At 44.9% G+C, this 26,106-nt stretch overlaps 1 protein-coding gene across 4 annotated transcripts in view; it reads right to left on the bottom strand.

Moving 5' to 3' along the window:
• Positions 1 to 4,511: 4,511 nt before the first annotated feature.
• arap2 (ArfGAP with RhoGAP domain, ankyrin repeat and PH domain 2) overlaps positions 4,512 to 26,106 on the bottom strand; it is a 75,353-nt gene continuing 53,758 nt past the window's right edge. For 2 of the 4 annotated variants that reach the window (XM_076159971.1, XM_076159962.1), the window contains 15 exons: positions 23,611 to 23,674; positions 23,371 to 23,534; positions 22,725 to 22,937; positions 21,370 to 21,475; positions 19,916 to 20,063; positions 18,719 to 18,796; positions 15,222 to 15,296; positions 14,416 to 14,533; positions 12,767 to 12,889; positions 12,146 to 12,279; positions 11,140 to 11,222; positions 9,674 to 9,709; positions 8,665 to 8,728; positions 6,856 to 6,978; positions 4,512 to 5,739 (listed from right to left, as the gene is read on the bottom strand). In XM_076159971.1, the coding sequence (XP_076016086.1) occupies positions 5,398 to 5,739; positions 6,856 to 6,978; positions 8,665 to 8,728; positions 9,674 to 9,709; positions 11,140 to 11,222; positions 12,146 to 12,279; positions 12,767 to 12,889; positions 14,416 to 14,533; positions 15,222 to 15,296; positions 18,719 to 18,796; positions 19,916 to 20,063; positions 21,370 to 21,475; positions 22,725 to 22,937; positions 23,371 to 23,534; positions 23,611 to 23,674 (1,871 nt within the window). In that variant the 3' untranslated portion in view covers positions 4,512 to 5,397. Of the gene's footprint in view, positions 5,740 to 6,855; positions 6,979 to 8,664; positions 8,729 to 9,673; positions 9,710 to 11,139; positions 11,223 to 12,145; positions 12,280 to 12,766; positions 12,890 to 14,415; positions 14,534 to 15,221; positions 15,297 to 17,533; positions 17,866 to 18,718; positions 18,797 to 19,915; positions 20,064 to 21,369; positions 21,476 to 22,724; positions 22,938 to 23,370; positions 23,535 to 23,610; positions 23,675 to 26,106 lie in introns of those variants that run through there. The other 2 variants (XM_076159978.1, XR_012964578.1) reach the window with 2 other exon arrangements.

Below are 26,106 nucleotides of genomic sequence, written 5' to 3'. Positions count from 1 at the left end.
GAGACGGGTATCTGTTGGCTTTTATGTTTTACCGTCTGCATAATTGTGATCGGTTTTGCCTCCAGACAAGATAGGTTATTCTTAAATAGCTCGTGGGCAGAGGGAAGGGGGGGACTAAAAACAGCAAAGTAATTAAATCTGTAATCATTTAAGTGAAATGCAGCCAGTAAGACAAACCCACAGGCCTGAGTTGCCCCGGAAGCTTTGTTTGCTATCGGTCCTTTGCTGCCATAGAGCTGGCCTGTTTTCAATCAACTTGCACATAAATAGGCGCCTAAAATGAATATAGGAAAGGTGAAATGTGTACGTATCCAATTTGGGCGAGTTTTGGAAACAATCTGTTCCACACTTTGAACACACAGCTGCCATGTGGGTGTGTGTGTATGTGTGTGCATACCCTCAGCACCAAGTAGCCAATCACTTTAGAGAATTAAATCGATGGAAATTTGTATCTAAAAATCAACAAAAGCTATGTAAATAAGCCAAACGACCGAGGCTGGTATTCATATTTCCTCGCTAATACCACTTAATTCCTTCTATGCAATAATAATGAGCATCTAAGCTCTGTGATTGGTGGCTTGGAGTGTGTGTGTGTTTGCGTGCAAACACAACATCAGACATCGCAGACGGAAAACACCAACCAAGGACGGCGAAACTTCAGAGGACGCTGCTAGGGAGAAACTTTCTCCATCTTTGAACAAGTAAACGCTTTAAGTCCTCACCGTCTTTGTCTCCCTCAACGGTGGTTTAGACGTTGATTTAGACCAAATAATCCTGAAAATGAAGGTTACTGTGGACCAATGTATTGTCGATTAGAGGCGGATAAATAAGTAATGATTCGGAATTAGGTAACAAATGATGCTAGTCCCGTCGTTTCAAATCAATGGCGTCCAATCTATATGTGCGTCCTTGGGATGGGGGAGGTTTGGTTTGGATGCTCCATGAAGTGCTGACTGTCTGATTGTGTTACTGGTCACCCCGGGGAGCAAGTTGCTTTAATAGGGCGGTGAAGGTCCCACACATGGAAAAGAAAGCCAATACAGGGCCCATGGAGACAGGGGTGAGGAGATCATCAAGTGCATTACCCCTCCCTCCCTCTCTAATGCTCATCCTCCCCGTTAAACGCTTATGTTGGGAATGTCGCCGTGTCCGTTAGTCACATTTTCCTCCTGCCTTATTCTCCTCTTTCTTCTTCTTCTTCTTCCCCCTGCTGGAGGAACGGGCGGCCCTCCCCCGTCGGATGGCGAGGACGCAGAGGTCGGCTCGATCTCGCTTCTCATTCCACCTCTGGAGTGGATTACTTAATGGAAATGGCCGCGGGGGTCGCGAGGTCGCTCGGATCAGCTCGCAGCTCCTTCTCGCTCTCCCGCCGCCGCCTGACTCGCTCTCGCTCACTCCGTATCTCCTTCTCCACAAGTCCATGAGATCCTAATAACGCTTCTGGTCCTCCGATTCCACCCGCTGTGGTTTTATCAACAATGGAATCATTCGGCTCTATTCCACCACAGCATTTTCCCAGCCTAGAGATTAAACTTCCGGCCTTATTTTGCAGCTAAATCTATATTTATATCTGCACAGATTTGTCTTATGGTAAACTTATCCTTCCTGAGGCCATTGGTCCGAATCCTCGTCCTTGTGTCCTGGAGAACACACTAAGAGAAAGGTGTGTGTAGATGTGTGTGTGTGTGTGTGTGTCATGCAATAACCCTGAATACCAGGCACGGCCATATGCTACCGCTACCACACAGCACGTCCTAACCCAAACAAATGCAATGTAATCGCTGGGGTGACCTCTTCCATCTGGCAACTTTCCTACAGCAGCAATAATGGGAAATATGAGAATGATCTACAGCTGTACTCCTTCAATGTTTAATTGGAATGTTTGACATTCCCTTCTTTATTAGCTCTGCGGTGACTAGCTTCCTGCCTCAACCCGGAGGGGTGAGGGGGACTGATTGAGGTTTTAAAGACTAGATCCCAGTTGAATTGCAATTGCAGGGGCTTTTAATTAGATAAAGCTTGGTTGGTCTGAACATGTACTTTACAGCCGTGTCAGGCTAAAAGGGTCCACATGTCGTAAATATCACTCCTGACATTAATAGAATTGAGATTGGAGGCCGGAATGTGTGGATCAGCATAAAAAAAAGAAAGAGAGGAAAGGCAGCCAGCAGTTGGACGGCCGCATGCGGGGAGCTATTTATAGTGGCTTTAAATGGACGGCTCCATTAATACAAGGCTTACCCTTTCAGGAAATGTAAATCACAAGGCCCACGGCTTGACATGTTGTACAGTAGCAGTGTGCCGGTGTTAACAAGAGCAGGTCTCCCGATTTACAGGGCCCCAGTGTAAAGCGGAGATATCCCTCATGGACATCTGGCGTGCGGCTCCACACAGTGAGTAAACGTATCAGATAAGGCATATGGCTGCAAATGATACAGTTTTCAACAACGTGTCTATTTTGAGAGGGCGGCGCGAGGACAAGTCACTGCAGGACGCAAGCCTGGAATATAAATGTCTACAACCGGTTTAGCGCCGTCACTCACGTCTCTCTCTCTTTCATTTCCGCCCTTGATGTTTATATTATCCTGCAGACGGCGGACAGAGTGAGCGGACATGAAGAGATGGCGAGAGATCAGATCGCAGCCTCGGCGGGCGCTTCCGCAAGGCCAAGGGCTGATCAATAACCTCCACGTTGTAGAACTGCGTCATAGTCCACAGCGCCTTTATTCTGAAAGGGCCCCTGTTCAATTGAAAATCATCTCATGCTGAATCAGAAGGCTTGAGTCTTTTCTTTTCTCAACATATCCCTCTCTCCCTCTCTCCCTCCCTCCCTCTCTCCCTCTCATCATTGCTTGTGAGCACAACATAAAACAAAGTTATGTAACCAAGTGTCATGCATTACTCAAAAGTGCATCTGGCCATTATTTTGACATTGTAGGTCGTTTGGCTGAGCGCTCCTACAGCATATGGTGACCGTCATACACTTGTAGGGCTCATTGAGCTAGCAAAAAAAGTGTGTGTGGGTGTGTGTGCGTGCGTTCTTCACACATTCCCCCCTCAGTGAGGATGGCGGAGGTGGAAACACAAAGAGGTGACAGACCAAACGAAGTCGTGGCGTCCCCACAACAACAGGATCTCGTTACAGCAGGGACAGGAAGCAGCCATTTGGGAGAAAATAGGGTTTTCGGGATTCTAAAGCACACAATGGTTTAAATATTAGTCAAAATGAGCTGAGGAGTGTCAATATTCACTCAAAAGGAATCACATTTGAACTTAATTTGCCATGTATGCATGCACGATGTACAACAAATTTAAAATTCAATAGTCCAATTTTGATTTTGAGGCTTGAACGCATCATTACTCACCAGACTGCAGATCCACAGATAAACAGCTTCTGTAACCCTGCAAAAATCTGTTCTATTAACATTTCTCCAAACAAACAGACAATGCGTGACTTTGATTGAAAAGGAAAATGCAAAACTGGGCTTTTGCTTTTGTATTATAATTAAGATTTGAGTGCATCAAAAGATAGAAAATGACAAAAACAAGTTTCTAAAAGTAAGTTTCTTGTGTTGTTTAAGCGGCTGCTTGTTTCTGTCAACCAGCAATCAAAACCAATGTGGATGTGGGATGATTTTGATGAGGATATGAGTCCAAATATTGATATTCTATGATTCTACCCACCTAGAAAATGGAAATTGTCAGTCCTGGACTTTGATTCCGAGGCAAGAGGCACAATAAAAAATACAATATTACACATCAGAACCCAGTGTATATGTTGATGTTTGGAGAAAGAAAGAAATGAAAAATGGCTCATCAAAAAGGCAAATTACACGCAAATGTGTTCATCATCCCCTGCAGTCTATTAATAAAGATGAAAATACATATTTGCACAGAGCAAACAAAGGGTGAGTCCGGCTCTGTGATTAGAATATATAGACATGAAACAGAGGACAAGCAGCGAGTATATGAGGCGTAATGAAAATAAAATGTTAATATGAATCTTTCATGGAGGGAACCTGTGTGACAATTGCCTACGTGTGCATTTCCTCACAACGATCCATTATTCAGTGGCGAGCACGTGACTTCAGAGCCAGAGTTTGTTCTTACGTTTCACTCCGACTTGATGAAATCTATGAATAAAATCATGATTGAATTATATATACGTGTACAGTAGAAGTTGCGGGTGATTTATGTGCGAGACATTTTTTAAATAGGTTTCACACCGAAAGCCACAGTGGAGTTTTATTTGCTCGGTGCGCCTCAAGGACTAAATCGCTTGAATCCTGCAAATTTGTTCACAGAAAGAAATCTATCCAATGGATTGGAGAGGGGGGGAAAAAAAGCACTACACACTGTTTTTCCTTATGCAATACACTTAAATTACTGTATTGATGCAGTATTAAAACACATATAAAAGATAAAGTGCTCTCAGCAGTTTAACAGAGACACAAACTAATGATCTTACAATAAAAGCGGAAAGCGATACTTTTTCCATCAAAGCAATCATCGTCATTAGAGAAGCAGTGTTTATTCTATTTTACCACATTTATGTCATCATCAATCTTAAAGAATTAGATTTTTGGTTTCCTGCATTTGGCTTGATGTGATACTTCCTGCAGTATTTCATTCTACGCAACCAATAATTATCTGATTGGGGGTATTTGCAGTTAAATTGCTCTAAACTGCTACAACTGCCCAAACTGCTGTCTCTCTCTCTTTCACACACACACACACACACACACACAAACATAAATGTCATTTTTTTTTAAATATTACACATGTAACCAAACGTGGTTCTGTATTTTCTCTGAGCACAAACATTTACACATTTCTTGGTTAGATACCTTTTATATTCTGGGGTTCAGATTCTGACCTGCAACTTGTCTGCACAGCCTCAAGTTGCATCAAACTGTGGAGTAAAAAATGCATTACAAAAAGGTTTATGAATGTATGTAGAGTGAATGATTACAGGGGAAACAAACGGAGGGTTACTGCTATAAAATTCCATGTAGATATAAATACACATGACACTGTCAATCACTGTCAGCTCAGACTGCATTCCAGTCCTTGTCGATGCTGAGGCAGAATTCTCTGGGTGAATGTTGGACTGAGAGGCATCAGGACAAAGCAAAGCATTGACATTCTGATGGTGTAAAAGCGCAGCGTAGAAATCCCTGACTGTAGTGTTTTGGGGTCAGGACCATGTCCACCTGAGGGTCCGACATCCTCCACTGCGTCCCCCGCCTGTTCTTCACATCCCCATGTGCTCCGGCGGCGCTTTATAATCCTAAAGAACAAAAGCAATCCTTAGGCTATTATTCCCTCTGGTGAAAGCAGCACTTTGCATCATCCGTCTGTGTTCTTTCCTGCGTCATTCCCTCTTCTCCTGCTCAGTCACTGATCTTTGGCGGCTCGGCCCGTCTTGCTCAGCACAGAGTTCAGTTCATTCAGCAGATTTAGAGGCATGGTGCCCTCCCCGCCGAGACCGGGCTTCCTGCCGGGGCTCTTGGAGGCGCCCTGAGGAGGAAGGGGCAAAAGCATGGGCTGGGAGGGTCTAGACGGGGACGGGGACGGGCGGCGTAGGGGTTGGCAAACACCCACGGAGGCTCTTCTGTGCGAGGCGTCTGGGACCCAGAGGAGATTGCTGGGCCTGGGGCAGTTGGCCGCTGTGCCCGCCGTGCGGTGGAGACCGACGGTCGCGGGGTCGCCATCACTGAGAGAAATTTTCTCTGTCGGCTGTGGGCGAAAATGGCAGATGGAGATGAATTGCAGACGATTTTTTAACCCGAGTACAAACTGCAGGGGCAAACTGTACCACATTTTTCATGTCAGTGCGAGTAATCCTCAAGTGTTTTTTCAAATTTGCATACAAAATTAAATCATTCATAAGAGAACAAAACATTTATTTTTACGTGTGAGTCGACTAAACTTTGTTAAAAACTAAGTTCTTGTCTACGTGATGGCTGACTGCAACATCAGCCTGGGCAATTAAATCCTATGTCCACCAGGGGGCAATGTGAGGGCGTAAACACAATTTTCACTTGACTACTTCTGTTCTTATGTATTTACCATCAACATTGCAAAACAACCAAGAGGTGGAACCCAATGACGCTTCATGTGTGGGCAGTTTTCAAAGGGACAATAATGCCAACCCTGACATTTATAGGCACTGCATGTCGTTATTTCAGGGTTACGATTGAGTCGCCTGCTCAATCCACATGGCTGGAATATTGCGTAGTCAGATGCGCCGATAGTGTTGAGTATCAATGCGCTGGTACGTTGCTGTTGTTTTCTGTTATTTAACACAAGCGTACACCAAGAAATGAACTGAAATAGTAATTAAAAACATCTCACTATCACGGCTATGAGCAATTAATCATCATCAATGGCCCGTAGCATGCGTGCAGAGCGGCAGGAACCGAGCCAAAAACCAAAACACTTTGTGAGCTTTGATGTTGTGTTCAATGCACGTCGGATTTTATGCAAAAACAATCCCCCAGCTTGGAAAACAGCGGAAAATACATATGTCATGAAAGAGAACAAGGTGTTCTGATTTCTCCATTCTCAAGCTGCATTTGTTTTCATGTAGCATGAATGCAACATGAAATCAATGATCAATCAAAATGATGAAAGGATGCACGTGAGGACTGTGTTGTTCGGTTCCAGCAACCCTGGGAAAATGTCCTTGCCTGACGCGTGTGATGATGTGTGTGTCTACAGTCATCATGGTGACAGCTATGATGATGAAGATTTGAAAGGAGATTCTAAAGGCCAAAGTGTAGACACATCAGAGCTGCTTTACACAAATATGACAACAATTTACACATTTATGAGAGAGTGCCGACTTCTCACCTGCTTGTTGAAATTGAGGCTTGGTGTTGGAAGGCCCTGGCCCTTAGCACCCCCTCTGGAGGGTTTTTGAACTGCAGGTTCTTTTCTGGGATGAATGCCCTTTGGACAGACGTCAGAGGCGCACTGAAGACATACAGCCAAAAGAAGAAATTAGAAAAGCCATGAAATTTCAGTTTGAGATGCAAGCCCTTCTGATCTGCGTTTTTCCGAAATAAGAGCCCTTAAACAGCATGAGCACCACAGAGTATATAGGTAGATATGGGATAATAGAATAAAAGACTACAAACACACATATACACACCTTCTGTCCATCCTTACAGGCATGGATACAGACCTTCATGAATGTCCTGGCTCCCCCTCTGTCTCTCTAACACTGTGTCCTTTTATGTCAGGGTGACCCTCCGAGCCCTCTAACAAACCTTTATTGGAACACAGCTAGGGCTCTGTCCTTGGACCTCAACATCCTCGACCCAGCCCTCTAGCACTCACCACCACCCCTTGTTCCACCTCCTTTCAAAATAAGATCTTCCATAGCTCGTTGCTATGGAAACTGTCGGAGCACAATGCTCGCTAACAGGTGAGAGAGAAAAAGGAAATCAAGAACGCCAAAGTGCTCTCTGTCGACTTCATCTGCACTCTCTCTCCCTGCCCTTCCCTCAAAGCCTGTGTCCTTCCCACAAGATCCCCGCTGGAAGCAGACAATCCTGATATTTAGCAGATTTGGGAGAGGATTTCTAATATTTCTTTATAGCAGGATATAGTCTGCTAGAGCGTCTCTAAAGTAACCAATCTTGCCCTAATAAACACCTTAAGACAAAAAATTGGCTTTGGTCCTTTAGATCAATGTTCCTTTCAAAGCACTCCCCCCTAAACTAATGCACTAAAAGGCTTTTACAGTAAGCACCTGCGATAAGCAACACTGTGCCGGAGATGATTTCCAATAAAGGAACCTCGAGCAGAGGGCTAATGCAAATGAAACGTGCTGCGCATACTAATGAGGCTCTGCTCCTGCAAAAATCTCCATCTCATCTTAGTTAAGAAGATACAGAAAAACCTCTTGTGGTGATCTTAGTGTTATTGTCATTGATAGTGTTTTCTCCTTAAAGTCATTTATTCCGAGTACACAGAGGCGCCTTGTTTAATCTAATAACAGCATTTCCGCATTTTAATAAAGTGCAAAAATTGAAAAACAACAACAACCTGAAACATGTGTCGCCGCTCCCCTCTGTGTTTTCCTTTGCTGTGAATTATTTATGTCATATGTGCTGTGTCAGCGACTGACAGGGCAACACTTAGCTCTATCCGAAGGCTAAGTACCGCAATGTGATTGTTACAGTCGCCATGACCTTATTCTCACAGCTTTTCCACATAAAGTGATTTATGTTATTGCTGAGTGACCTCAAAAAGTTTACAGTATTGCTCTGTTTATGTTTTTCATCCGTGCAACACTACAGATGATTGGGGAAAATGTGATTTATCATACCTCCCCGGTCTGAGATATGGATTGTAAAGAGATGATTTATTCCGGCTATAATCTCATGTATTTTTCATCTAAATAAGAGAGGTAAAAGGGAATATATGCTGGTATTTTTAGCTTCAACAAAACTACAGCGCCAGTGCGGGAGAGATGATTCGTAAAACTCTCTCTCTTGCGCTCTGAAAGTCACTGCAATGCTCGAGTGTCTCCATCTTACGATTCAACGACTTAATCAAGCCGGGGGAAGTGTTGCGTGCGTGTTTTTCGAGTGCGCTCCTCATCATTATTCCCGACTGCCGCGTCTCACCTGATCTGACGAAAAGCCCACTCACCTTCACTCTGATGATGTCTGTCACCCAGTCGACCTGTGCTTCCCTGTCCTCACAGGAGAAATGCCTGAGGGGGGGAAGCAGAAGGAGAAGAAGCCGCAGCTACATCAGTCCACCAGTTTATTTGGGCTCTAATTTTAACGACGCGGCGGCCACTAGATGTATTGAGACAAGAGAGCTGCTGATGGTTTGTTCTGAGGGGGGAGCAGTTTGGGCTCATTTGCATTGATGACTTTCAATGGATATGTGTATGGATAAGTGAATCTTTGCAAAGTTGACTCAATATAGAAAAGTAAAGGTTGATAATTCAAAGGTGAAGCTATTTTCCCTCAGCTTTACTTCATGTATTCAGCAGTTTGTATTGAAAATTGTCAAAGTTGCAGACCTTAAGGTTGAGGCCTTGACACACACACACACACACACACACACACACACACACACACACACACACACACACACACACACACACACACACACACACACACACACACACACACACACACACACTTTTAACGCCTGTGCAGCTTGGATTGACACAGCAGGCCAATGGGAGCAGAGCAGCCTAAGCAGATTAAGGTTTGAAAATAGACCCGTAAATGAGGAAAAGAACATGGAATGTGTATAATATGTTCCCCGTGAGGACACCTTTGATGGATGAAAGCCCATCTTTATAAAAGGACGCCATTCCGTGCTGAGAGATTCAATTGAAGGCGTTTTGTTTCAAGGAATTTAATATCTGAACTCTTTAATTGTGACAACAGATGAAAAGGAATGAGAGTAAGCGTCTAAGCAAACTAAAGCAGAAAAACATCTATTATTTTAAAAGGAGCATTTCTGCATGTTACTCATACATTTAATAGCGCTGATGTTCCCATTATTGAGCCGTTTAAAGCATTACTGGGTGCTTTCACTTCAAATAGTTTTCTTTTTAGTGGTGAGACTTTTGAAAAGAAGAGACGGAGGTGAAAAGCATCGCCATCAGTTATTAAATAAGAAGATTTGCAGCACTCACCATTGTTGTTTGTCGGTGTAGACTGTGAAGCCCCAGCTGTTAAAAAAAGAGGACACAGGGTCAGGGCTCTGCTTTGGCAAACTGATGGTTTACAGCAGAGTGGAAAAGTTACGATGAAGATCGCAATGCATTGGTAAACTGAGAAAAGTTCACAAGATGTTCTGTTTACATAAGAGTAGGATGAATTAAAGTTAATCAGTCGATTTCCAGCCCACATGTTTATGCATGGTTAGACCTCAGTATGCTCCAGGCCAGGGTGTGAGAAACACTAAGCACCTATCAGCCTGAAAGTACAGTTTGTTTGGAAAATGAGGCACCGCATCACTATTATTCATTCTGGTAAGAGGGAGGATGTAGTACTGCCGCATTAATAGAACCTGTTATATGCAAATGCACACACTCTTCCAGTTAATTGCATGACGTGGCAAGGTAGCTTCACTCTGTACCCTCTTCCCACGCTCTGCCCTGAGAGTTATCAGAGAAAAGCTGATGCGCCCGTCCCGCGCTCGCATTCGGTATGTACGCGGGTATGACTGAACCTGCACGGAGGCAGCGCGTAGGTGAAGAGACCACCTTCCCGGAGAATACACCTTCCCCCGAAACTCTGTGCGGATGCGGATGAGTAGAAGGCGGAGGAGTGAGGGAGGGGGAGGAACAAAGGGAAAGGAGGAGGAAGGGGAGGGGGGCCGGAGCCTGGAGCAGCACTCCTGTGAATTACGGCGGGCCGATCCAACCCTGCAGTCGCCGTCTCAAAGACAGACCTCTGCCTAATGAGGTAGTGGAGCAGTGCCTCTTCCTCACCCTCACGCCATGGCTCTCTACATGCTCAGCACTCTCTCTCTTTGCTCCTTTATTCACCATATCACCGCTCCTGCAGCCCACTCAACCTATATATCTACAATACCACGCTATCGCTCCTTCCTTCTGTCCGTCTGCCTCTCTTCTCATCTCCCACTCCTTCCCTTTTATCCACTGTTTCTCCCCTGAAGGGGTGTGTAATGCAGACAATCCGTTTCTGGACTCATTTTTCACGCTTCCCCAGACTCTAATTCCGACACGGGGGGAAAATTATGAGGAATTATAATTGGATAATGTGAAATATAGGGTTTAACGTCACAAATTCCTCTCTTTGTTTGACCAGCAAGAAAGGCTCTGGGTTTGGCATTTGTCATCAATTACAATAACGGAGGATCGTTAAAATAAAATAGCAGAGGCTGAATTTCATCATTTATATTTGTTAAAATGTAACTGCTCTTAATCAATTTCATTACAGTGAAAAATAGGATGGGGTCAGGAGTGGCTTGGTTCTCTCCTCGTGTCCAAAACAAAAAGTTAAGGGGGAAAACAAAAGGTGCACAAATCCCCAATTTATCTTAATGCAGAAATGTGACTAATATACGTTTAATTCCAACTTTAGATACATTTGGGACAGATTTTGAGGTAGCAGTTGTATATATGTAGGTTACCTGGTTGGTGGTTTGACCTTTTTCTTCAGACCAAGGTAACATTTCACACACTTGAGTGGAACCGATCGCTCTGCTTTAGTACTCTGGAAAAAAAAGGGAATAATAATATCAATAATACCACATCAGATGAATTATAAACTAAATCAAACATAAATCAAATCATGTAAAACTGACACCGTTTCATAACACTCAGACATAATGAGACAGATTAAAAATATCATCTAAAGTCTTTCAAGCAAAGAGCAAAGAAAAATACAGAAACATTTTCAAAGATGAGGCTCATCTCTGACACCTACACATCACCACCCACCACCCAGGCCCTCTTTCATCCAACACAATGGGAGCTAAATACAGAACAGCCAATAAACGCTAAGGCCAAAGAATATCAATTACATTTCTGTAACACGTCTAATTTCCTCTGCAATTAGCCGCATTCTTGTGCAACCTGATATTACAGTAATTAAGACAAAGAGACACTTTCAAAAGCATCTCAAGCCCCCCCCCCCCCCCCCCACACACACACACCTGCCTTTTTTCTCACTCCCCCTCCCCCGCCCCCCTCCGAGTTACTGCACCGCCATCAATTATTAACACTTCTTCACACTTCCCTTTACGAATTCCATGTTTCAAATGCAGAAATGTGCCGAGGAGAATAAAAAAGCCCTCCGGAGAGTTTGGGCCTGCTGGTCCTGTATTTCTGCCTTTGAAAAGACGCCAGGAGATGTTCTGCTAAAATCGGGAGAGTTGAAAACCCTAACAGGGACGCGTCGCCACGGAGAAGGTCTGGACGGGATTTGGGTCCCGGCAGATAAAAGTCTGTTTTGTTATCGTCACGTAGGCTGGATTTCTGAGTGTGTTTCTGTTCTGTTAAGCGGCTGTAAACAGCTGGATTCCCTGGTGGCTCTTTGCTCTTCTGATACCGTGTCTGCGTGTGCAAAAACCTATGTAAGCAAGCGTTTACAGTAGATCCAGTGGAAGATTACGCCCAGAATAAATTTGTACTTACTTTGATATCTCTGTAGAGCAGCAGCTTCTCTGCATGTAATACAACATATTTGTCATGGAATTTATGTCCCGACAGCAGTTTTGAGGATCCATCAGTGAACTTCAAATAAGCTCCTTTGGTCAACTGCTTTGGGTCTGTGGTGTGGAATCAATTCAACAGGGCCATGTTTACAATCCCAGAACAACCAGTATGTACACATATGTAGACACACAGGAGCATAAATACATCATGGGAGTGACATAGTTTCTCTTGCTGATAAGATTCTGAGTGTCTATTAAAAATACATCGAGTCTAATATTATATATTCTGAGTGATTTTTGAGTCTGCATGACATTCTTTTCCTTTCTTACTTGTCTTGGTTTCAAGTGAGCTGCAACACTGACTGCTGCCACTATACTGTACATTACTGTGCTGTTTCTAGTCACTTGGCCTTTTGGTTGTCAATCAAGTTGTCCACTGATCAAGTCCTCAAAGTGTCAGACTGGAGAGCATTTGGGTAAATCTGCTAAAACTCAATCAACAAAGGTGGAGCAGAGGTGGAGAATATAGCCCCACCTCATACATGAAGTCACACAGCATTTGGATACTTTTACACCATCAGTTGCATTGCGTAACCTTTACCATCAGCCACTCTTTTGGCCCACGCAAATTTCTTGATGATGAGGAAGGCCGAGCTCGGGGAGTCCAGGTGACTCCACTCCAGGACCTGCTCCAGAATCTTCTCGTTGGGGTGCAATGGTCGCTCTGTCGAACACGCAACATAAACCATCAACAACATCTCAAGTCCCGCTCTCACTGCCAGTCCTCTAACAACAAAAAAGCCATTTTGCCCTGCAGACATAGATGCAGTATAATTGGCCAAAACACAATCAAAAAATTAGATCATAAGATCCGTAACCGATGTTATTTAACCAATTAACAGAATGATGTTGTTGTTCTCCCTGTTTATATCGAGTGCTTCAAATTATCTCCAGCATATCAGAACATGATTATAAAATAAAAAAAACACTCGTGCAAAATAGACCTATTATCTCATTCTAATTGGTAAACAGGGCCCATGCTAGCAGCAAAAACAAAATAAGATCATTTTCATAGTGGCACCCGCCCCTGTCTGGTGCCTTCATCCTTACCTTTCCATAACCGAAGGTAGGAAAAACAGTCAGTGCGGCATAACTTATTCATAACTGCGAGCTTATCTTTGCTGTGGAATCTCTGCAGACCCAGGCCGTGGAATTAGTTCCTCATTTCCCGACAAATATTAGCTCGCCATTTCTGCCTATTGTCCTCGATAACGGTGTTTATCTGTAGCTTTCCCCCAAAACGGCTAATTAATGCACTTCTCTCTCCTTTCTCTATGGTTTATGAGCAAAACCTGTCACGCTACCGCCTTCAAAATAGCTCGACTGTTTACTCTGCCGCAGACGTATTGTCTTGGCATGGAGAATACGCTGAACCGACGGCAAATATATTCGGTATTCAACGCGCCTTCATTTTTAGAAGAGGACGGCGTGTCCTCTGTAACTTTGGCGAGGTGAAAAACAAACATGAGAGCGTGGTGTAAACTCACAGTGAACTGATGAAAAGTAAACGGGGGGGGGGAGTGCCGGCGAAGGAACTTGGCGACAAAGCTAAACTTTGACTCCCCTCGCTCACCGCGCGCTCTGTGCCGCCATCAAACGTGGGCGTGCGGAGCAGAGGGGCCATCGCCGCATGTTAATGCACCTGAGGTGGGTCAGCTCCCTAGGTTGTTCATACGACGAAACCATGGTAATTTATGACATATGATGATATAAATTAATTAATGTGCATATCATCAAAAACCCATGACTCTTGGCTCATTCCTAAGCATGCCTCCATGTTCGCGGACACGTGTTCATTAGCGATAGAGCATAATATTCTACTCATGAGGTCCTTGAATGATAGAAGTCTGATCCTTTCATACGCGCTGAATGAGAACGGCTCTTCAAATGGTGGTGTAAAGCATCAATCACCCGCTGAATATACATGACTGAAGCGGAAAGTTTCCAACAAAGTCACGACGACAACGTGTGAGACCCGAGAGAGAGAGAGAAGCAGACTTTGCAGTTCGATACCTTTCATTTAAGTTCATCTAGAAAGTTCGTCAAAAGTCTGAGGTGAAACTGCACTTCAGTACAAAATGGCTCCGTCACTGAGGTAGAACTTTCTCTGAGCACCATGACCTCGGAAGTCCAGTTGTCTTGAACTATCTGATGACCTTTGCGACCCAGCTCGTCCCTTGAAATACACACCTAGCTCTCCGTTCTCGATGACTTCAAAGGTGGTCCATGAGTCGTTGGCGTGGAAGGTGACTCCCCTCATGTTGAGCGCAGATTCCGCGAGCTCGGTTGACGACATGCTCGGAGACACCTGTAAGACACAACACGTCCCTAAAGCCAAGGCCATGACGCCAACACAGCGTCAATCTGCGTTACCTCTTTAGATCCATTGCGCCGCATTCATTCTCCAGCAGTATTTAGCGTGTAACATTGGCAGCACAAACATCTGAGACTCTGGGCGGCGGTGCTCTGATTAAACACTCGCTGCCTCGTCACGTTCTCCGGCGTATCTGAACGGGATTAAAAATAAGCAAATGTTCCACCTGGCTCCTCTGAGACCCGAGCTGAGCGTTAATGTCAAACCGCGTCGGCTGAGCGGCTCCTTTTTAACCTCCCCGCCACGCCAACCTGAGAGAAGGAGCCAATGCAACCTAGCGGCGGCGGCGGCGGCGGCGTGCGCGGCTTGTAAATGCAATTACTCACACAATTAAATCAGACATTTTCTTTGATTAGCTCGCTTCTGATTTATTTCAGCGGCGGTAATCCCATCAGGTTAAACCACAAATGTCTCGGCCCTATTCTATCAACCTCTCAACCTCTCATCCTGCATCCCCTCATCCTTCATTCTTCCCCTTCGCAACTCCCTCAACTGCCTTCATCCCACACCTCCCTCGCTCTCTTACATCCCGTAACCGCAAAAAGGCCCATGGGGAAAGCAGGCGCACACACACACACACACAAGGAATGTGCACCGTCTACACACATGTACACTGTTATACCTTGATTAAACAGCAGTTCTCCGGCTCCCTCTTTTCCAGGTACACCTCGAAGATCAAATCCCCAGCTGGAGAGAACTGGGGAGGGAGAGAAGAAGGGGGTGAAAAAATAGAGAGACGGAGGCAGAGGAGTCGGTTGAATTACAAAAACAATGCAGCCGGATTAATTGGCTTTTGTTCTAAATTCCTACCCCACTGTGGCAGGAATCTAAATGGAGAAAAGTGAGAGGAACATTAGAGGATTTGCGGAATACAAAGGTCGTATTCGGAGCTGGAGGCAAACTAAACCCGGCGCCGTTAATGGAATGCAAACCCCGGCTAAATAAAGAGAGCGCAGTCGGAGGCGACGTAGGACAGGTGGAGGCAGGAGGTGCACGCGTGTGCGTGTGCGTGTGTGTGTGTGTGTGTGTGTGTGTGTGTGCCTGTGTGCCTGTGTGCCTGTGTGGGGAAGGTTCAGCTTCACCGGAATTGAAATGTTGTCTTGGAAGGTGTTGACTTACACAGCGCTGTCAGTTTAAACATCCTTAGAAGAATCATCGAGGAAAATGTGGACGTTTGAATGTGAAAGGAGGAAAAATCGAAATAGATTTGGGCTTTTTGGGGTTGTATTTGGGATTTATGTAACAGAAAATGATTCACCTTTATTCACCTTCACACATCTTCAACTTTCAAACTGAGAGAGCTTTGACTGCATTGATTTATTTTACAGGCGGGGAACCAACTCATAATGAGAGAAATTGTCTCTAGATGCTCCTATAGCCTCAATTTACACATAAGAGCTCACACACACACACACACACAAACGTGTCGTATTCCAATTTGCCACCAAGTGGGTTGTGAGAAGAAGGAAGAGATCTAAGAGGCGGCTCTGGTTGACATTTTGCAGGTCAAACTCCCCGTGACATTGCTCTCGTCGGTACAAATCGAGGCGCCGTTTCCTGCCGCATCTAATTGACAATGAGGGTTCACTTTTGGCGAGAGAAAAAGGACTAAAGAAAGAAAATAAGCTTTGTAAAATAATGGGGTCGTGCCAAAAAGAGAGAGGGGTGGGGGGGGGGCGGCCATTCAAATCACTCCTGCTCATTCACTTCTCTGATTCAAGAAGTATCAAGATGTGAAAAGCAACTAAATTAGATCTTTCTTATCTTTAGAAAAGCAGTGGCGAAATTGAGAGATTTTTGAAAAATTGGGAGAATTTGTGGTTTGGAAGAGCTCTAAATTGGCCATTGTTGGACACGTCTCTCACTGTTCCTAAGTGCAGCATTTTGGATTGCATCAAGGATCCTCTATCGATTGTTCCTTTGTCCACAGGCTGCAGTCTTAAGTGAGCGCCAAAATGGTTTCTTGTCCTTGATCCATCTGGACATTATAGTTACTTGGTTAGTTGATTTTTTTTTTTTCATTTTACTCCACAGGTGAACAGAAGTCCATTTTTTTTCTTGAGCTGGGAGAACTATCACACTGGAAGAGAAAGAAAAGCCACTTCTGACTCCTTTGGCCCTAAAAAGACATGGAAATTACAGTCATTCGGGTCAATGGAGCAAAAGCTGTAATTGAGAAAATGTCACACACAGATATAGGACCATCTTAGCTTTCACCCAACGCTCTCCGCCTTCCCTTTCTGTTCCGGTGGGGGGATGAAGAGCAGGCATGTTGCAAATATAGCATTTCTATAGTGAGGAAATGAAGACGGGGACAAACTCGCTGGAGGAAAGCAGAGGGAAAGTGGCACAAAAGGAGGTTTTAGAGCTGATGGGAGAGAGTGCAGTACAGAAACAGTGATGATCGATTATAAACGCATGAATCTAAGCACGTCCAGAACTGATTATAAGTCCCTTCTCTCTCTCTCTGGGCCTTGGTTTGCTCTAACAAGGCCTTGCACCTCATTATATCACTGATTTACTCGCTACCTGTACGTCTGACCCTCGCCATCCAGAACCTGCTCCTACAGGGGCCCGGCCCCTCTCAATGTCAACATAACAAACTGTCTGGTATTCCAGTGCAGAGCCCAGAGTGATTCAGCAAAGTGAATGTTCCACTTAACTCCTGCCTGTACTTCAGCAGCCCTTCACGCTGCACTACAAACATCTATTTCAATTTGGATTCTTCATCACATTCGGGTCATTTCTTGTGTAAAAACAACACGATTGTTTGTTCATCTTGTGTGTGTGTGCGTGTGTCAGCCTGTTTATAAATCTGCCAATCCAGACACCATTTCGTTAAATTATGCACGTTGCTGGAAGTCACAGGATCTGAATTGTCTGAGAAATCATTTTGACATGCGTCTGACAGCGTGTTGAGTGATTCATCCCTACCAGACAAAAAACCCGCCCGGCTAATAATGATGGTGTTGATGTTTGGAGACGTGGATTTGGCGGCGACACAAATGTGCAGATAAATGATGCGTTGGCCGTGTTTTCTCGCTGGCTGCCGTTGACGAACGTCGATCACTCGTCCCAGATTTCTTCCATGTGGCATTTGAAGGGGAAAGCTCAATGTTGGTGGATCAATGAGGCATCAGCCAGTGTAGTTACATTCAGTTTGTAGGTGTTTTCAGTGAATTTGACCCATCCAACTTCCTATTTTTGGTTGTTTTCCTCTTCCAATGCACTGGACGACTTGAAGTTAGAGCCTTTAACCTTGACACCTGTAAAATGAAGCTGTTGAGTAAAATGTCATCACAGCTAATAGAAGCAAAGGCCAAAACTGTGAAAATAAGGCTGAGGTTGCAAAATGAAAACGCCCCAACGCGATTTCAAAGCCCGAAGGAGACAGTGTGTGTTTTCGCTCAGTGTGCACAGTGCTGCAGCAGGAGCAAGATCAAGCTCGTCAATGTCTTTTTTTGCAATTGAAATCACATCAAAGGTATCAAAATACCCACCGAAATATGTTCAAAGTCGTCTCCGTGTTGACTTACAAATGTTCTCCATTGTTATTTTGAGTGATAGAAGTTTATTCTTTCACCCCCCAAACCAAAGCTCATCTTTTTCCTTTTTTTTCTAACCCAGCAAGTCATTTGTAATAGTGCAGGCTTTTCCATTCAGTAAACCTTTGGCCCCACAGCAGCAGAAATGTTCTGAGAGCCTACAGACAAGAGGGAGTGGGGCACAAACAACTTATTTCAGATTTCAACAACAGCAGAGGCGTATGATTACACCCCCGCCTCCCTCACCACCCTGCCGCCCCCTCCAACTTATCCCAAGCAAATGTTTTTCTCGGCCGAGGCGTCCAGGCATAAAGTGCTGCTGGTAAAGGTTAACAGGAACAAAGCCCTCTCTCCTCACCTGCTCCCGTCGCCGCCGCGAGTTTCCCCCCTTTCCCCAACTCATTTCAGCCAGAAAAACAGGAGAACTGCTTAAATGAATCTCTGATTGGAGAGATGACGATGCATGTAGTCAAATCGATAAACACGCGCGCGCACACATACGCACAGGCACGCGCGCCACACACACACAAGGACAAAGAAGCCATTGGCATTTTCCATTTACGACCCGACTTACTGTGGTGTCCTTCTTCTTGTTCCAGCGCGTGATGAAACTATTCTCTCTCTCCATCTGTTGCACCTGCTCTTCATTGATCTGTTGGAGCACACACAAACACCCACACACACACACACACATACACGCACACACACACATGCCAATGCACTCATGTCATCCATGCAATGCAAACTTACATGAAGGCAAAGTTTATGATTATATGGAAATGGCTGGAATGAGGCTTTGTGGGGAAGTGTTGGGGTTGCATTGTGTGGGCGATCATTTCAGCCTCGGCAAACTCGATTTAAAGCGACAGATGTCACACAAAAGGTGCAGAACTGGGTTGCTCGCTAATTTTCAGAAATAAACTTGTCTGCGAGGGTTTGACACATAAAATTGGCCCTCACACGCTTTCATTTTGCAAAGCTCTGGATGGGAAATGACACTTTTTATTCCAACTATTTTACTATCATTTTCAAAGAACTATTTGCTTTGTTGGAAGATTGGAAGACGGGGGAATGCACAATTATCCTGTGTGTGTGTGTGTGTGTGCGTGTGTGTGTGTGTGTGTGTTTGGGCCTGATAATGGGCCCCAATCCACGACATCCAGCACAGAACTGCCGCTTTAATTAGTGAAACGTCTGGCTCGTTTTATGTCACAGTGTGTGTATTCATTGCTACCGGGCTCGTGATTGGCGGAGTTTAATGGCTATTTGTCATGCGAATGACGGAGCCCCGAACCGATTTGGAGTGAATGCTCCTCCTTTTAACGTCAGAACAAGAGGGATCCAGGCGTTCCGCTGGGGAATTAGCATTCGCTCTGCACCGCATATCCCATAAGCCCGGCAGCTCTCCAAGGGTAATACTGATCCCACACCCACGCCCAAACCCTTCATCAGCAAAGTCAGGCCTATTGTGAGGATTTGGCAACAACAGTTCTGCTCCACAGATGGTTCGAGTAAGTAAGTCGGAATAAAGTTGTGCCTGCAGAAGGATTTAGATATGGAATATGGAGATATTCAAATCCTTCAAGTGTTGAAAATGTGTTTCGTCGGTCATTAATTATTGACTGGAGCTTCAGCAGGGCTCTTACTCATAGGCTTCGGTCACAATGGAGGTGATCTGGTGGCTTAGCGGTGTCATGTAATCATGCACAGTCTCGACGTTTATCACTCTCGTCACCGGGAAAGACAAAGGATGTGAAGATGTGTGGCTCACGTTGAAGAGGGTGATGTAGTTGTTGATGAGGTCATGGACCACGTTGATTTCCTGCGGGGTTTGCCCCTGGGTCTGGAACAGGCAGGCAGAGAAGACCGAAGCCAGTCTTTGGCTCGGCATGCGGTTGAGGTGGGAGCACAGCTGAACCCTGCAGCAACAGGTGGGGAGAGACACGAGTCAAACACACATTTTTTACCGACGTACCTGCAAAGACGCAGAGCTGGTAAAGACTGATGGGCCGCTGTCCAAATTCAGCAAAAGGAGCCAATTAAATCTTCTCAAAACAGTCGGTGTCATTAACATAATGCAGCAGAATCACAGCTAGGGAAGCTCAGCAACATCAGCATGTTTGTATCCTAACAACTTAATTGTTCCGAATGCAAGGCCGCTGGATAAAACTTCTAACTCTAAACATAAAGCAAAGCATGTGAATGAAGTAAGACACTACAAATGAATGATTCTCTAGTTAAATAAATGAATCTGACTGAAATTTAATCAAGACTTCACAAGGGGGCCGTCAACAACCTGCTTTGCCAACGTGACAGAATGTTGATTTCCGTGCTGTGTATCGAGTGTGTGTTTGCTTTAAAAATCTGTGCTTTTAAAAGGAAGCCAGCCCGCCGTATGTGGTAACTGCCAACAAATTGCGCAAACAATATACAAGTTATTCGTCGTTTCCACATCGAGGACACAGTTGCTTTGGCGTCAGAGCGGCGTTTCACTTTTCCCAGCAGTGTGTATCTACCGTATTCTCTCTGATGGACTCTGAGCATCTGAGCTGACTGATCTGAGGGAGTCAGACTGGGCCATTAGCGGCAGAGGGGGATAACGGGCTGATCAGCAGGTGATAAATAGCGACCCTTGGGCAACGCGGGGGTTTGAAACCTTTGCATCTCTGCTCTTGTTACATCTGTTGCTGCAGATGGTGTTTGAAAAGAGCGACATCGGTTCTATAAGCAACACATCAGGGAACGGGAACGATCGTAAAGACGACAATTCAACGTTTCTAATGAAACCCTTTAGGCAAATAGAGACAGTAGAAGATTGTGTTTTGGTGAATATACCTAATCAGTAAATCAGGTCAGATTTGAATATTAGATTGAGATTGATTGTTAGAACCAGTAAGACTTTAAGGATCAAATCGTAATTGATGCACCTTTATCTTTGCATTTGATTGAAATGAGGTCATCGCAGGTGCAACCAGCAGGAGGTGATAAACAGCTGTAAGTGTGTTTTGGTCTTTGTTACCTGTTCGTGTGGATGTATCTGTGTGTGTGTGTGTGTGTGTGTGTGTGTGTGTGAGTGTGTGTGTGTGTGTGTGTCTGTCTCTGTGTGTGTGTGTGTGTGTGTGTGTGTGTGTGTGTGTGTGTGTGTGTGTGTCTCTCTGTGTGTATATGTGTGGGTGTGTGTGTGTGTGTGTGTGTGTGTGTGTGTGTGTGTCTGTGTGTGTGTACCTGTATAGATGCTGCAGCAGAGCATCAAGGGTCGACCGGTTAATCTTTGGCAAACTCTGGATGAAAGTGGAGTATTTCTCCACCCGCTGCCTCTCGTCCCTCTCGTCTACAAAGCACACAGATAACGGACGCGTTCATACGATGCCAAATGTGCTGGATTACATATTTACAAAGATCAATGGATGAATAAACAGCGGAATGGCGTTATTGCGCCCTTTGGATCCACAAACCTACAAGAATCTGTACTTTATTGAGCCCACTGTGACGTAAACAGACCACATAATGCTTAAAATGCTTAAAATTAACATTATAATTCTTAAAAACAGACAGCTGCTATCTGCTATAGGTTGGCTGAGGTCTGTAAGGCTCAATGTGCCTTGATGGTTCCTATGTGATTAAACAACGCCTGCATAATGAGCCCTCTCTCCTTTATAACAGCTACTTCTCTTGGTTTTTACACCATTACAAATTTGTCAAACCATCAAAAGATAGTGCAGATATGAAACATTTGTGCCTGGATATAAATTCACCACTTTATTAGGAACACTTGCAGTTGTTATGATCCTTTGTTTTGGTGTCTTCACTGTTCACTTCCTGTTTTATTTTGTAGCATTATTGTCCTGTTGTTTCCGTTGCTTTACTTATTTTACTTTACTTGTGACTTATTTTCCTTGTTCCCTGGTTTTGTCTTCGTCTTCTGTGTTCCTCCTTAGTTTGTGTGTTTACCTCAGATCCTTGTGTTCTGTGTATTTTCGGTTTCTCTCATTTAGTCGGAGTTTTTCCCTGTATCTATTTCGAGTCTTCTTGTTTCTTCTAGTCTCATGATAGTAGCTCTTTCTTCTGGTTCTCTAGCCGTCTCCTGCCTCCGCCGTATCTCCTGTGTAGTATCTTCCTATAATGTTGATCGTAGCTCTTCTTCAGGTTCTCTAGTTGTCCCCAGACTCTATACGATCTCCAGTTTAGTATTTTCCATTGCGTTGCCCCGTCTTTGTAGTTCAGGCTGGTTTTAGTTTCCCTCTTGCCCTCAGACTGAAACTCTCTTCTATTTGTGTTTGTTGCCTTTTCTGCCTATGGCGTTTAGCCCAGACATTTGACTTTTCCTGTGATCTATTTCCCCTGTATATTTACTATCAGTTATCTTTTGCCTGTATTCCTGAGTTTCTACTGTCTGTTTCTGAGTGTGTTCTATTATTAAACCGTCTTTTGCATTTGGATCCTTCCCCCCCTTTGCACTTGATCTCTGTTCTCTTCCTCTGAGCTAGATCCCTTACAGAAGAGAGTCAAACCGTCCAAGTGTAACACAACATAACTCAAAATACACCATGATATAAGTCAAGTACGAGCATGATACGGACCCAACGCTGACACCCAGTACGGGTAGAGCTCCTTAGTCAGCAGGGCGTCCTCCGACTGGGACAGGAAGCTCTTCAGGGTAGCCGTGACGTCTACCAGCCGGTGCTCCTTGGCCCTCAGTTTGACGTTGCGGGCGTCCCGGGTGAACTCGTCCAGCAGCTGGGCCACGCGTTCCGCTTCCCCCTGCAGCTCGTACACCCCCTGCTGGCACAAACCTGTGACGCAGGGGACAGAAAAAGGGGCAAAGCTGGACAATTGAGATTCAGCTAATGCATTCTCACCATTTTTTCATCATATAGTCAGAGTGTGATAATGAACACCGACTATATGAGGTAATGACTGAGCTCCTGCGGTGTGTATTAACCTCCTGCACCACAACTGCAGTTTCAGAGTTATTTTTACGCCGGTCTCTCATTATGCTGCACACCGCTCGTTTCTGAAGTCCTCCGGTATGCAATATGGTGTGTGAGCCTGCTTATGTGTGTGTATGTGTTTATACTGCTCAAATAATTGGTTTCTGAGATCAAGCAAAAGCGCTCATTTGCTACATAAAGAAAAAGGTGTTGAAGATGGAGAGGAAATGTCGCAGCGTTACATTAAGAGCAAGTCAGGATGGAGCATTGGAAGAATTCGCCCGACTCGTCTCACCGTGCTGGGTGACGAAAGCGATGCAGCTGTCCACCACGATAGGGACGCCGTTTTTGGTGAGCTGCTGGTTGCCGAGGGCGTTGCCGTCTGTGCCTGCGGCCAGCGCGATGGCGGCGTGCCACACTGCAAAGTCGGCCTTGTTGAAGCCGTGGATGTAGACTGTCCTGATATAGAGGGAAAACATTCAGTTTGGATGGAACATATGGAATAAACACAAATAAGTCACCAACACTGTCATACCTTCCGCCTTCCACCATCAGCAGCACTTGGATCTTCTCCTCCCCTTCGGTGTGTGTGGAGATGGCTGGGGTGGGGGGGGAGAGAGAGAAAGGGTAAAGGGTTGCACTGAAAAAAGGGCGACATGTTCATGTTCAGCGCTAATGCAACGTTTGGATTGGAACGGGTTCGATTTGACATTTTGAAGTTGTTCCGGCTGTCAGAGGCATCGGAGCTTAGAAGGTTGTTTTTTTTGTGCCAAGACAGCCTCACAGCCTCTCGCAAAGGTAAAGTTGATGCATTCATTACCTGCTGCTGAAAGGTCTCACTTCCTTTAAGCATTCAGTTTCCCTTTTTTTTTTTTTTAAGGTAAATCATTGCAAATTAAATACAGGGCAGCACAATGTGTCTAGACGGATGTGACTGGGGCTTTTGAAATGTAAAGATGCAGTGTGGTAAAGTGAGATGACATGCATTGAGTGAATTCAGTTTGTGGCTGTTTGGTACCAGTGGACAGACACACACACACACACACACACACACAGACACACACAGACACACACAGACACACACACACACACACACACACACACACTTTCCTGCCATTCTTCATCAATATCATCACTCTTAGAACAAAAACTAAAGATGAGAAAGCTCTTGTGTGTGTGTGCTTGGACCAGGGAAACACTTACAGGTGATGGAAAATCACAAAGACATGTGAGGCGTTGCACTTGCGTGTCACTAATCTCCTAGCAACAGCATCTGCTACCATCGTCATCCTGACACGGAAGATAAGAGAGATTAACCTCAACTTAAACTTCAATCACATCCCGATTTTAATTCCGGGTTGAGCAGGTTCGGGCAAATTGGAGAAGTTTGGAATCAAAGATGTTGGAAGTGATAGGTGCCTTAAAAAAAAGGTCTCAATCAATCTCAATCAAGCCTTTGTATGTTGTGATAAGCGGCTAGAAATGACTCATTTGAGTCTCGGGCCATTTCCCCAAAGGGCTCAGCGGCACTCCATTGTAATCCGGACGACGGGAGGCGAAAGGGGGGAGGAGGGGAGGGGGGGGGGGGGGGGGGGGGGGCGCCGGCGATTGATAACGTCTTGAGAGAGCGTTATTAACCGCGTTATCAGGTAAATGCAAAACACTTGTAGCCGCTTGTTTGAACAAACACAATCCGTTTTATTATCCGTCTTTTTGTGTTTCTGAGATAACGGGATAATTGTGTAGCCTTGTTCTCCTCATAATTAGGTATTGGGCTTTACTTGGGAAAGTCAAAGCCATAAACGGGTGCTGGCACGCATTTTTAGGGGGATTACCGTTACTTGATGACCTCACATATTTCCCAGCTTTACTCCCAAAAAGCCCATTTCCAAGAACATTAGCCGAGGTCCTGCGAGGTCCCGAAAGAGCGAATTCAAGGATTTCTTAAACACACTTCCATTTTTGAACGTGTCAATACATTTGGCTTTAGGTTTGAGCTTTATCGATCCCTGTCCGGAATGCTGTCCTCTGCATTTGAAGTGTTCCACAGCTACTGGAGCAGTGCGGCACCACAGCAATCAATATCAGATCTACAGCCAAGAGTGCCTTGCTAAAGGGCAAAGGCAAGAGCATTCAAGTTCAACTGTGGTCAGCAATACTTTACCTACACTGGACTGGGTTTGGTAATAAACAGAATGGATCATTACATGACTTTGATCATCTTTGGGTGTTTATTCTCCCTGAAGCCACGGTTGCTAAGAAACGCTCCGTGTTTCCATCTTGGAGAGGGATCTGTTATTTTTCTCGACACAGCAGTAAGACTCGCTGGACCGGCGTCTGGGGATGATCTTAATTTTTGGGCGAGCACGTCTCCCTCGATTTGGCTCCTGTAAGTGAATTCTACAGAGGAAATTGCACCCAGTGAGTTCAAAGTAAGTGCGCTTGTCTTATTTGAAAACCTTTCATTGCGTAAAGTTCCATGTGGGAGGCCTGATTTGTGCACTGTGACAGGTTAATGATTATCCAACTGTATCTGTCACCCCCCCCCCCCCCCCCCTCCCCGCCCCCACCTCTCCATTTTAGTTTGTTTCCAGTCATTTGCGCTGCAGACATCTTTGACATGAGACATCACAAAGGACCAGGCCTCCGTGAAGCCTGCGGGGAAGCCATTTTGAGCTCTCTTAGTTGTTGTGTTCTTACTTATTTATTTTCAAAAGTGCTTAACAACTAAGAACAATTCTAATTGAACAACCGACAGATTTGTTATTTTTTAATTGTCAAAATGGCAGCGACAAATGCTCTAGAATCACGAGGTGAAGACGACTAAGTGACAGAAGTCGGTGAATCTGCCAGCATGAGGTCACGTCCCACATAGAGCCGGCGTGTTTCGCTGATTCAAGTGTGCTCCTTAATTGAAACGTGTGTTAATTTAATCTGTCACTGCCTCGTGTGTGTTCACAAATAACAGGTAATCCAATGTTACAGCCCGCGAACCTCTCAGAGCGCCACAATCCTCCCGTTCGGCTGTGAC

Source organism: Genypterus blacodes, unplaced genomic scaffold (genome assembly GCF_046128005.1).
Source record: "Genypterus blacodes isolate CSIRO-AG114 ecotype Tasmania unplaced genomic scaffold, CSIRO-AGI_Gbla_v1 ptg000011l_1, whole genome shotgun sequence".
NCBI lineage: Eukaryota > Metazoa > Chordata > Actinopteri > Ophidiiformes > Ophidiidae > Genypterus > Genypterus blacodes.
Note: the sequence above shows the minus strand (reverse complement) of the source record. Positions and strands in the feature narration are given on the sequence as shown.